This window comes from Mustela erminea, chromosome 1 (genome assembly GCF_009829155.1).
Source record: "Mustela erminea isolate mMusErm1 chromosome 1, mMusErm1.Pri, whole genome shotgun sequence".
In the NCBI taxonomy this organism is placed as follows: Eukaryota; Metazoa; Chordata; class Mammalia; order Carnivora; family Mustelidae; genus Mustela; species Mustela erminea.
Genome location: NC_045614.1, coordinates 142140324 through 142152596, shown reverse-complemented (window position 1 = coordinate 142152596; position 12273 = coordinate 142140324). Strand labels below are relative to the sequence as shown.

The following is a 12273-nucleotide window of genomic DNA, read 5'->3' as shown; positions in this document are numbered from 1 at the left end:
ATAGCATATAACATTATAATATAAAGTATGCTCTTGTGTAAATGTTATAAAGATGATTTCCTTTCCCAGCATGATTATATAGTTTTCCTTCTGTTCATTTTTTGAATAATTAAGAGCATTAATTTCTACATCCCTAACCACTTTTCCTTAGTTAATGAACATTAATTTCATGACTGTCTAAAGCCTGTATTTGGCACATCCCTGAGTGTCCCCATGTTAGTAATAATCTTTGCTTGTCTCTCAATGAAAAGTACTTGGTTGGTCGTTAAGCTTCCCCTTGTCACAAGTCTTTCATACATACATTTCCCAGTCCAAACGCTTCCTAGTCTGCCACTTTCACTGGAAATGCTAATCTTTCATTGTACCTTGCTAAAAAGTAAATCATGACCTATCCCACAGCCAAAATTTCATGCCTATGGAGAATGAACAGAGCTTTTAGCCATGACTGGTTGATACAATCACCAGAAAGTTTTTCCAGCCTTGCTTCTCACTTTCTCCCAAGGCACTCATTCTCTAACCCAAATTCAATTTCTCTGTTGCTCATGTCAAACTTTTTATTTCTGGGGACTCGAATTCCTGCAAATATGTCCCTTGGGCTCCTCCTAACTGAATTAATAATTAGGGTCCCAGTAGTAATTGCCATGCCTTGGGACTGGTTTCCATGATGGAAGCAGAACCTCATAATTTATCTTTGATTGAAAGAAGACTTCCATTTTCCTAGCAGGAACTCAAAGAGTCTCTTCCTTTCTCTCGTGTTTTTTCTCTTCACATGTTTAACAAACACAAAAATAGGACAGCCATGTTTTTTTGCCTTATATTGCCTCACTTCATTCTACTCCATTTCTCCATTTGCTCTGTAGATCCTCCACTTGGTTGCTCTCATTTGTAGTTAGCTCTCCATCTCTGTCAAAACAGGAGGCACCCAGGACCATATTTCACCAGTCTTGGAACATGGATTTCTCCATTAGTCTCCACATGGCCATAGGCACAGTTCTCCAGCCTTGAGACTCTGGAGTTTGCCTGTTGCAATTGCATTTCCTGAAACCCTTCTTCTTTTCTCCTCTTCCTACCTACAAGTATGGTCCTATTGCCTTCTATACCAGAGATAATTTCATTAGTCAATCATATCCTCTCTGTCCCCTATTCCCTCTTTAAGAGAAGTAGCCCATCCTTCTCTTTTCTTGGAGTCTGTCACTTAGCCCTAGAAGGAGGCTGTGCTCACTTGGCTTATCCCTTCCACAGGCCAAAGTGAACTGGACCATGATAATCCAGATTCTTTCCCCAGGAATTTACCATTGGAAATAATCTAGGCTTTGAGTGGACATGCTGAATTATGTCTATGTAGAAAATGAAACTTAGAGAAAGGGAAAAGAGGGAGAAGGAGAAAGGGGAGTAGAAAAGGAGGGAAGGGTAAGAAAAGCATGTTGTCGAATAGAGAAAGGCAAAGAACAAAGACCCCCACAGCTTTAAATAAGTAGAGAATAGGCAAAATCCCTGATTTTTAAATTCCTACGCCCACTTCCACATGACACTCATACTCCTGTACCCTTGCCAGAGAGTCACTTTATTTGCTAAAGCAGGTTTTAGTGGATTTGGTTTCTTAAATTCAAATGCTCTCTTACTAAAATATATCCATTAAGGCAAAATTAATAAGGGTATTATAACTAAATATAATAGCCATAATAATAGTGACCGTTTATTGTGCATTCACTAGATACTAGGTAATATCTTCAGCACTCTATGTACATGATCATATTCTCCTAGATATCTGATAGAGGAGTTATTTGGTAAGAAATTTGGCTTAAGACAGGTTTGGGCATATGTCTGGTTGCTCAGCTGTTAAGTAGCCTTAACTGACCTTTGAACCTAGTTCTTATTCTCCAAAATCATGTGCTATGAGCTAATACATAAAAAGCATTCCAAACAGTGCCTGGTACATGTATGCCATAGTTCAAGATTGCTAACCCCTTAAGGTGTTTTAGTCACTAGATGGAAGCAGCTACAGTGGGAAATCAACATAGCAAAGAAACGTCAGGCAGGTTCATTAATAGTCTGCTACTCATATGTACTACAGTGGTTGGCTGAAGAGCTCAGACCTCAAAGGGAACTGGTTAGAAATGCAGTCCTGGGCTCTACCCCATACCTAAAATTGTATATTAGTAAGATCTCCCAAGTGATCTGTATGCACATTCAAGTTTGAGAAATTGTGCTCAGACTCACAGTAAATGTCGCCAGTGAGGTGAGATAGTATTTTTTAAATCAGGTTATTATGACCATGATGTAATCTCCTTGATGAATATTAAGTGTGGTATCACTAGAACTAAAGCAGAAAGATGAAAATTGGAACTAATGTAAGATTCTGAGGTTCTGCTAAACCCTGTCATTGAAAACGTAAGAATTTATCAAGGAGTGACTGATTATTTCTCCACCTGAACCATTCTGTAGTCTATTCTTGCTCATTGTCAGGTACAAATACCTGCTTCTTTATTGGTTTTTATTTCATTGTTTATAGACAGGGGATGGGTCTGTCGCACCTTACTGTGTAGACTCATTGGATGCTTTCTTGGCCACCTAGATATCTTTTCAGAAGAGTGTCCAGAGTTTGGCTTGTTTTAAGAAAATTCTCTGGGCTTAGCTCAGCCTGTCAGCCTTTCTACAAGAATCAATACTGAACGATTATAAAAATGGGCACAGTGCTCATCTACTTAATGTCAGTTCACACTTTTGACTGTGACTGGTGAAAATTTAGACTTTTCAGAATTCCAAATTCCAAAATCTGGAATGTGACTAACACCACTGCTATTAACTTTAATCTTGGAAAACTGTGTAACATCTAGGACATAACAGATCAATATTCCAAGAGTGAGCTGATGAAAGACGTGATTTCACATGAGAAAAAAAATACGGTATTTTTAAATTTCTGCACATGATTTTCATTTACCCATTTGGAATTTAGCTTATATACTCAAAGTATGGATGCACCAGAAGTCAAAAATTTAGTGTGGTTTTAATAATGACAATTAACTCTCAAATAAGGTCATATTCTTATCTTTTGTGCCACGATGGAAACCCTTTATGGATCCATAATTATGATGTAACATATGAGTAACTGGCTCTAAAGATATTTGTGCACCCACAAACTTTATGGACATGCCCTTGTGAAACCGAATTGCTCAGAGAAAAAAAAAGCAAAGGGAATATTTGCTAGAGAAAGACTGAGGCTATAAACCTGGACTGGAGCCTTTACTCTGGATTTAACGAAAAGTGTTTTTAAAATATTTCACAGTACCTGAGACTAGGGGCTAGAGCTTCTATGGAAGGGGATAAGGGAAATAAATATTAAAGAAATAAATCTAGGAAGGCAGTTACCTAGAATAATCCTAACTTCTGGAAGCAAGAATTTCTGAAAGATGCAAGACTTAGGTAGACTGTGATTTTATAGGTTCTTGCAAGTGGTAGGGCACAGATGGAAAACCTGGCTCAATGTCATCTACCAAGGGGCAGACACTCAATAGGGACATTACTCTGACCACAAGGCGAGACCCCCCGCCCCCAACACACCCCTACCCAGATTTAAACCAAATAATTGAAAAGCAGTGTTATGTGAGATTTTTCAAAGGTCGCCACCCAATTCAATGTAATTGGGTAATTGTAATTGGTAATTGTAATTACTTTCTCTTCCTCCCCTCCCAACACACCTAGTGTTTCCCCTCCTCTATTTCCCCCCGCCCTTCTGCCTCTTTCCTACTTCTTTTCTCTGGTCTCCCTGGTCTCTTGTTCTCTCCTCTTCTCATTCCAACCTTGGAGCAACAGGGCTGTCCTCTGTTCATGTCCTATATCCATTTTTTAATGAAATATATTTCAGGAAGCCTATTGATTAGCTCCATGACAAGTGCATAATTTATAGGAGCAGCTGGGCCCCAGCACAGGAAAAATCCTTTCACTTTTTCTCAGTATGGTCTTATCCCACTCCCATTCCCCCATAGCCCTCTTTCCTTCTCCCTTACTGGAGGATGTTAGCTATGAATTCCTTAGACTTTGTCCTTCTAGTTCTTTGTCCTTCTTGGGGAATAGTAGAGTCTTTCCTAAGGTGTTATCTTAGAAATGATCTCATCTTAATTATTATACTTAAGGGAATCCTCTAAGAAATTCCTCTCTCTCTCCTGTATCAAGGTCTTTGTTTCTTACCTCCAAAATCTTAACATTGTCCTTCCCTCCAAATTAGGGTTAGCATTTGTAGTATTGTTTAATCAAATCTCATGTTTCTGGGTCTCAACTTTGAAGTTGGGGGATTTTATATATTGTGCTTATAAGTTTCGTATACTTGCAGCCTTCGATTAGAATCTTTTTGATGATATTTCCATCCTCTAAGATTGGTAGATTTCTCTGACTTTAAGAAAGAGAAGAGATTCCCTAACAATGGCTATGAGAACCTTGTAAACACAGGAAGCGCAGCCTTTTTATTTGAGTCTGTGGCCCAACAGACTTCTCCATGAGTGTCTGTCCTCAGATCATCTATATATTGTTGGCTATTTTTTAAAATCCTAAGTAGAGAAGTTAGCATACTTGGGAAGCTTCTGAAATACTCTATTATTAGTACCTTCAAGATCTGGCTCCAAATTTTCTCTTAGTAGAAGGCTTCTGGGACTTACCCTACGTTCGATCTGCAATGGCCACAAAGAGTTAGTTTTCCTATCACTGTACTGTATTTGTGTGTATATAATCACAGAAAAGTGGTAAAATATATGGGGCTGTGGGGAAAGATGGCTGAACTTGAAACTTCAGTTTCTACTGTGTGACGGTGGTTGAGTTGCTTAACCTCCCTGCCTTTGTTTCACCACTTAAAAAACAGGGATACAATTATCAGTTAGAGAAAAATGTTTTAAGGATTAAAATTCAAAATAATTCTTGTTCTGTGTGCATAGTGCTGACTATATATAAGAAAGACTTATTATTATGTTATTGTACTTTCTTTGCATTTCCAACTAAATTATAAATCCCTTGAAGTCAGACACTTATATTAATCAAATACAAAGCAAATTTATATGCAGTTTTGAGGCAAATCACTTAAAGATATGGAGTATATTCTGCATATTCTTTTCATACCTTTAAGGTATTTATAATTGGTACTAAAGAAAAAAATATGAATATGTTTTTGGATTTCAGACAGTATTTTGTTTTTTCCTTCATTAAACCTAGTTTGGTGCATTACAAATAGAAAGTCAGAAAACAATAATTTGAATACATATAAATTATTCCTACAAGACACAAGTTTTGATTTAAAACATAACTTAAACAGGGGTGCCTGGGTGGCTCAATGGGTTGAAGCCTCTGCCTTTAGCTCAGGTCATGATCCTGGGATGAAGCCCCGCATTGGGCTCTCTGCTCAGCAGGGAACTTGCTTCCCTTCTTCTCTCTGCCTTCTGTGATCTCTGTCAAATAAAAAAACAAGATCTTTAAAAAAAAAAAACACATTAAACATATTGTAAATGTGTAGTTCATTATGCCGAATGTAAAAGCAGTATTTACAATATTTATGTAACATAGTTCACTTAGGACCTCTCTCCTCCAAATTCTTAGTCAAGGGTCCAGTTTTCTGAGAGTACTTAATGGTATTTGGACTAACTACCTTTTAAAACACATTGAGTTAACACATTTGGAACACACTTTAAGTAAGGTTACTTAAATACTGCTTGTGTTACAAATGAAAAATTCAAAGGACTACCTTAGGACCTATTCAGTACCGATGAAATTCTTAGAGGTTTCCTTTGCTCCTCTCTTAGTAGAATATCATCACAGTTAGTACTGTCCTAATCAAATCAGATGAAAATGTGTCATGTTAAGCCTCAGAATTATAGAATCCTATACTTTGGAGACTGAAGTAAAAAACCAAAAGATATTAAAATTACCTCCCTCATTTTATAGATGAGGAAACATTCCTTTCAATTAAGACTGTTTTCAAAACAACATTCATGTCCTTTTAAGTTATTTACTCTAGTTTTATCTTTTATTTTCATGCTGCGCAAATGACCACAACTCAAAATACCAGTGTGCTCATGATGTAATGTATTTGAGTAGGGTCCTTCCTGTATGTTTTTCTCTAAAGAACCCTCTGAGTATTCTGGAGAATTTTCCTTGTGGTAGCAAAGCCAGGAGCTAGTGGTTTTCCTTTGGATATTTTTTAAGAGAACACTATCATGTAACATTTAGGACCAGAAAAAAATCTTTATGATACATATTTTACAGATCTTTACTTTTTAGATTTTTTTCCTCTAAGCCTTAAACATTTCACATAAAATATGTTGTTAATAAACTGTCAAGCAGTGCTAGGTTCCACTACTGTGAGTCCACTTAAACATGTACCTGAAAAGTTAATAATTCATTTATTTTCCAATTAAATATAGTTTTGAAGTGCTCTACTTAAGATTTTGATATATTCAAGCCATGAAAATGAGTTTTTCAATAAGGGTGATGTTAAGAAATTCCCAACCTACAATGCTAAGGTACTTCATATAGCTAACTGTGATGAATCACTTTAACCTAAAGAAACAGGATTGGAAATAAAACCCCCAAATCATACCTTACTCCTTTTGGAGTTGTAATTGGCCTTTACATTGATCTCTGTAAAGCTGTACTTAATACTTATTTCTAAAACTATATCGTGCAGCCTCTGACCTTGAAATGTATTGGGCAGCCAGATATGGGGACGGTATGTTGCCCAGAAGCGGTAGGTCTTAAGCAATGTGAAATACTGGCATGCTTACAATACCCGTTTAGAGAATAAGTTACCAATAGCCTCAGCTGACTATAATTTGGTTAAGCAAAAATATGGAAATAAAAAGTAAAAAGCAGACTAGAAGGGCAGAAAGTCACTCTCCCCCCCCAAACCTCCCTCCTTCGAACGCTCTTGTTCCCTGGAAGTAGCAGGTTCCAGCAAGTGCTTGGAATCTGGTCTCCGCGAGGCTAGGAGCACTGCAACAGCAGGGCGTTCCCAGCTGGGGACTGCTGGCTGCTTGGAACCTGCAGACACCTGGCCCTAGAGACTTCTGTTTTGGACCCGTGGGCTCTAGAGTTTGTAGTCAAAGGCTGTGAGCAGTCAGCAGGGTTTCCTGTGTGTCAGCAACTTCGCCTTGCCGGATAGCTGGCGGAAGAGCGAAGGGGCGCTCACGGGCCAATCGCTCCCCAGCAGCCCCGAGGACCAAGCGCCCCCTCACCCTCGGCGCCTCTGGGAGCAGCGGAGGGGCAGAGGCTGCGCGCGCTCAGTCGCCGTGAAGACCTCCAAGGAAGACGGCTCTGGCTCCAGGAGGACGCTCTGAAACTGGCGGGCAGCCGGGCAGGCTTCGCCGCGGCACGCCCCTAGCCTCCCGGGAGCCCGGACTCACCCGGGAGCCCAAACTCCGCCCATCCTCGCGGGGAGCCGCCTGCCCCCAGCACTCGCCCGAGCAGGGCCTTGAGGAGGGGCCCTGAGCTGCACTGAGGGTGAACACCAGGCGATCCAGAGGCGAGCGGGTCTGTCGGTGACGCGCGCTCCGATGGCCCCCAGAGGCTGAGCCAGAGCAGCGACCGAAGCCTCTGAAAGAGGAAAGAGGAAAGAGGAAAGAGCGCGGGCCCCCTGAACGGAGCAGCTTGCTTGCAAGGTAGGGAAAAAGAAGATACCCAAACGAAGTTGATCTTCGGGGAAAGAAGGCTGGGGAGCGCCTTCCCCACGCCGGAACGCAGTACTGAGTTTGGCTCGACCTCCTCGCTGAACCCCCAGCGCGGTCTCCGCTCTCCTGTGAGGACTAGTGAACCCTCTGGAAAGCGCAGTCTGAAAGTTGTCAGCAGTGCCCTGTGCGCCCGGTTGTGTAACCTCCGCACTGACCAGACGGACGGGGAAGTTGCTGGCTCGGTTGCCAGCCCAGCTTGGTCGCGGCTGCGGGTGGATTTCATGGCCCGCGGCGAACGCGGGGCCGGAGCCGCGGTGGGTTTGCCTGTGTGTGCCCCCTCCCGTGGGGATCCCGGGCGCCCGCTCCCTACTGCTCCCTCGCTTTTCCAATGCTCGGTGCGCCCCTCGCCGCCGCCGCCGCCCTCTCGCTGCTACTTGCCTCTAGGAGCCGCGGCGTAAGTCAGGAAAGGAGAGAATGACCGAGGTGCTGTGGCCGGCTGTCCCCAATGGGACGGACGCTACCTTCCCAGCCGGCCCGGGTTTGCCCTGGGGGAACGGCACCGCAGCCTCCACCGCGGCTGTCGCAGCAGCCTCGTTCGCATGCTCCCTGACCAAGACGGGCTTCCAGTTCTACTACCTGCCGGCTGTCTACATCTTGGTGTTCATTATTGGCTTCCTGGGCAACAGCGTGGCGATCTGGATGTTTGTCTTCCACATGAAGCCGTGGAGCGGCATCTCCGTGTACATGTTCAACTTGGCCCTGGCCGACTTTTTGTACGTGCTGACTCTGCCCGCGCTCATCTTCTACTACTTCAATAAGACGGACTGGATCTTTGGGGATGCCATGTGCAAGCTGCAGAGGTTTATCTTCCATGTGAACCTCTACGGCAGCATCTTGTTCCTAACCTGCATCAGCGCGCACCGCTACAGCGGAGTGGTGTACCCGCTCAAGTCTCTGGGCAGGCTCAAGAAGAAGAATGCGGTCTACATCAGCGTGCTGGTGTGGCTCATCGTGGTGGTGGGAATCTCCCCCATCCTCTTCTACTCAGGCACCCAGGTCCGGAAAAACAAAACCATCACCTGCTACGACACCACCTCCGACGAGTACCTGCGAAGTTATTTCATCTACAGCATGTGCACCACTGTGGCCATGTTCTGTGTCCCCTTGGTCCTGATTCTGGGCTGTTATGGATTAATTGTGAGGGCTTTGATCTACAACGACCTGGACAACTCGCCTCTGAGGAGGAAATCCATTTACCTGGTGATTATCGTACTGACTGTCTTTGCTGTCTCTTACATCCCTTTCCATGTAATGAAAACAATGAATTTGAGGGCACGGCTGGATTTTCAGACCCCAGAAATGTGTGCATTCAATGACCAGGTTTATGCCACTTATCAGGTGACAAGAGGTCTAGCAAGTCTCAACAGCTGTGTGGACCCCATTCTCTATTTCTTGGCAGGAGATACTTTCAGGAGGAGACTCTCCAGAGCCACTAGGAAAGCTTCCAGAAGAAGTGAGGCAAATTTGCAATCCAAGAGCGAAGACATGACCCTCAATATTTTGTCGGAGTTCAAGCAGAATGGAGATACAAGCTTGTGAAGAGGCAAGAATCACCGAACACCCACTTTTGTAACATGGTAGGATGCTTAATAGAGCCAAGTGGGTTTCCCCCCCCTTAAGTTTCTAGTAAGCTTAGAGAAAACTAAGTCCAAGTGAGTTAAAAAAAAAAAAAAAAAAAGTGAAAACACCCACCCCCTACAGTTGGCTTGTTTGGGTTCACTTTCAAGGCTACCCTTTCTAACTAGAAGTAGGTAAAATAAAATTAAACAATCCTAGTTAAACATTTACTTTCTCATCTGCCTTGAAAATTCACAAGCTCTTCTGTGTAAAGGGCACTTGAGTACTACAGCTATTTTGATATTAATAATTTCTCCAAGAGAACTAGCACTTGAAACTCTGAGCTTTCTGTGATCCATGGTAGGAACAGAATCCACATTCTGAAAGTTTAGCAAAATTACTAAACTCTATTCATTTAATATCCGATGAAGAGATCTCAGCTGGGTGTCTCTTTTGGTCCTAGAAACAGGCAGTAGCCGGCTGAGCTTCTTTGCAGAATTGAATAGAAAAGTCAGTGTAAAAACCTAGAAAGTGCTTATTTCCCAGTTACTTCTAGAAAACTTCTGATAGGTGCTAGATGTTGGGTGGTGGAAGTCTGCATATATTATCTTACAGGAATAGTGCATTTGGAAGAATCAAAGTTCATGTACTTCCCTTGTAAACACTGTGAACTCTTAGACTTCCTGTGATAAAGAACATTTACTTGCACCACAGCTGTTGCACACTGCCTTAGGAGTTTGTGTTGCAGTGTGAATGCTCACTGATAGCTGTAATAACAATGTAAAAATGCAGCTCTATTACAGACCAGGGTTGAAGACTGTTGGCCAAGAGGATGATATTATCAGAGGGAGAATGGTTGACAGTCCTTCACAATGCATAGGCTACAAGCATATTTTCCCAAATGTATGAGGCAACTAAGAGTGGGGAAAAGATGAGGGTTTGTGTGTGTGTGTGTGTGTGTGTGTGTGCGCGCGCGCTTAGAGAAAACAATTTTAGAATAAGGACTTTAAAATGGTGAAAGCCTCTCTTTTGCCTCTTCAAAATGTTGGAAAACATTAAATGCATTATTAAAATAAAGGCAGCAGACTGTACAGGTTGTGTTGCTAGAATAAAAAGCTATAATCCTATAATGGTCCTTAGATCCTTAAATTTAAAGGAAAACTGAAAATATATGGGAAAGGGAAATAAGAGAATTCAGTTTACGCAGTACATAAGGTACCACAGCACTGAAAAGTGGTGGAGATTACAAATCCGACTGCTAACAGTTTAAGAGAAGACTACTGGCCACTTCTTCTTCTTTTTTTTTTTTCCTCCCCTCTGCCAGGCAGTAATAAAAATTCCACAAAATATTTCAGTAATTCTAATAAGAGTTTTCAATGAAGAGTGAATTTCAATTGATAATATTAAATATTGCATTTCTAGCCATTGAAATGGTCAAAATCTATAGAATGTAGAATGGTGAGGTGAGGTAACACAATTTTAACTCTTAATATATCCAGTATCAAAGGAATTTCTGTCAAAACTAGCCTCAAAAAAAGCCAGAATTAGAGTTTGCAACTGTTGGTAGACTAACTTGTTGGAAAGCACTTTGTAAGTAAAGCAGTTTGGAGTCTGTCTTAAGGCAAGAACCTGTAGGATACAGAGACAGGACTATCAGGACTTGATCAGTTCCTGTGGTACTTGGGTGGCCTGTGGATTTGTGAGATCTTCAGTTTCTTCTTAGCAGTCTTTGGCCACTAAGATCAATGATGAGAAGCAGTGTTAAGCTTTATTAAAAAGTGATTTTTTTGTATGTTTGGATTAATGCACAGAATTGTAGCAGCCAAATTGAAAAGAAACCAGTTAGAGGTATAACCTACACCACCTCATTTTGAGGAAAGAGATTAGTTAAGGTTCTCACTTGGTTAGGGTCCTCTATAGCATTCATTGTCTGCAATCCTAAAAAGTATGAAATACGTCATTACTATATGATCCCTGTCAAACATCATCCTCAGTAAGATCAGTACATTAACCAAAATGGAAATTCAAAGCCTGTATCATCCTTGAACTCATAAGCTAATGGTATATATTTCTATATTTCCTCACCATTCACTCTAGCTTTCTTCCTTTTAGGTCTCAGGATGCCAGCCTGGTTTACAGTACATGTTACATACATTGTGTTTGAGCTCCCAGAGGACTTTCTTTGGGGCTGAGGATCCAGTGAGATGGACAGTGCCAAGAAATGCCCTTTTACTTCTTGGCATTTTTTTTTCCAGTGTTTCTTCTTCATTCGTCATATAGTGGACAATAACAATGTGTGAATACATGCCAAATAATAACAAGAATGATCTTGCCCAACCCCTTCTAGGCACAAAGAGGTCTCCAGGAAGAGTCTGTGATAATGATAAAAACATACAGAGAGTCAGAATGAAGCAGTGATCTATTGGCTGGAAATCTGATGACATGTGATGATGTAAGTAGGTATTTTAATATTAAAGGCAGAAATCTGTTGGCATTTTGATGAACTGCTAAAATTATAGAACTTATCAGTTAACTAAATTTCACACTACAAAACTATTTTCATGCCAAGTTCAAGGTATTTTTGGCTCACCACTTGGTGTCTTAGACTAAGCATCATTGTCCATTTGCACTGAAATGATAAAAATACAAACACAAGAAGAGATACAGCAGAGTAGGATTCAGCATTAAAAACATGACCTTGCCACTTGACCAACTGTGGAACTCTTGACCCTTTCAATGCCACTCTCCATGGATTAAAAAGTTAGATGAACTCCATCTGTTGGGACCTCAGGGGATGTGGTAGAACATTAAAAACAAAGACAGCCAGAGGTACACGAAATCTGCTACTGTACTTTCCAGGACTCTTCCATTCCAGTCCTTGGCTGGAAATTCTCACAAAGTTCACCAATTATGATGTGGACCTCTGCCCTATAAGTCTTCTCCATCTCCTCGGACAGTACAGTAAACTTCTTTTGGACACAAGAGATGTGTTTATAGCAGCTGGAATTGG

General features: G+C 41.5%; 1 protein-coding gene across 2 annotated transcripts; it reads left to right on the top strand.

Moving 5' to 3' along the window:
• The first annotated feature begins 8085 nt into the window (after positions 1-8085).
• P2RY1 (purinergic receptor P2Y1) lies at positions 8086-11714 on the top strand. 2 transcript variants are annotated; one of them, XM_032344773.1, is made up of 2 exons: positions 8086-9283; positions 11376-11714. In XM_032344773.1, the coding sequence occupies exon 1, from the start codon at positions 8121-8123 to the stop codon at positions 9243-9245; it is 1125 nt and encodes a 374-aa protein (XP_032200664.1). In that variant the 5' UTR covers positions 8086-8120; the 3' UTR covers positions 9246-9283; positions 11376-11714. The 2 variants fall into 2 exon arrangements, with proteins under 2 accessions (XP_032200664.1, XP_032200670.1); XM_032344779.1 differs by having other exon boundaries at positions 11611-11698.
• The last annotated feature ends 559 nt before the right edge of the window (positions 11715-12273 follow it).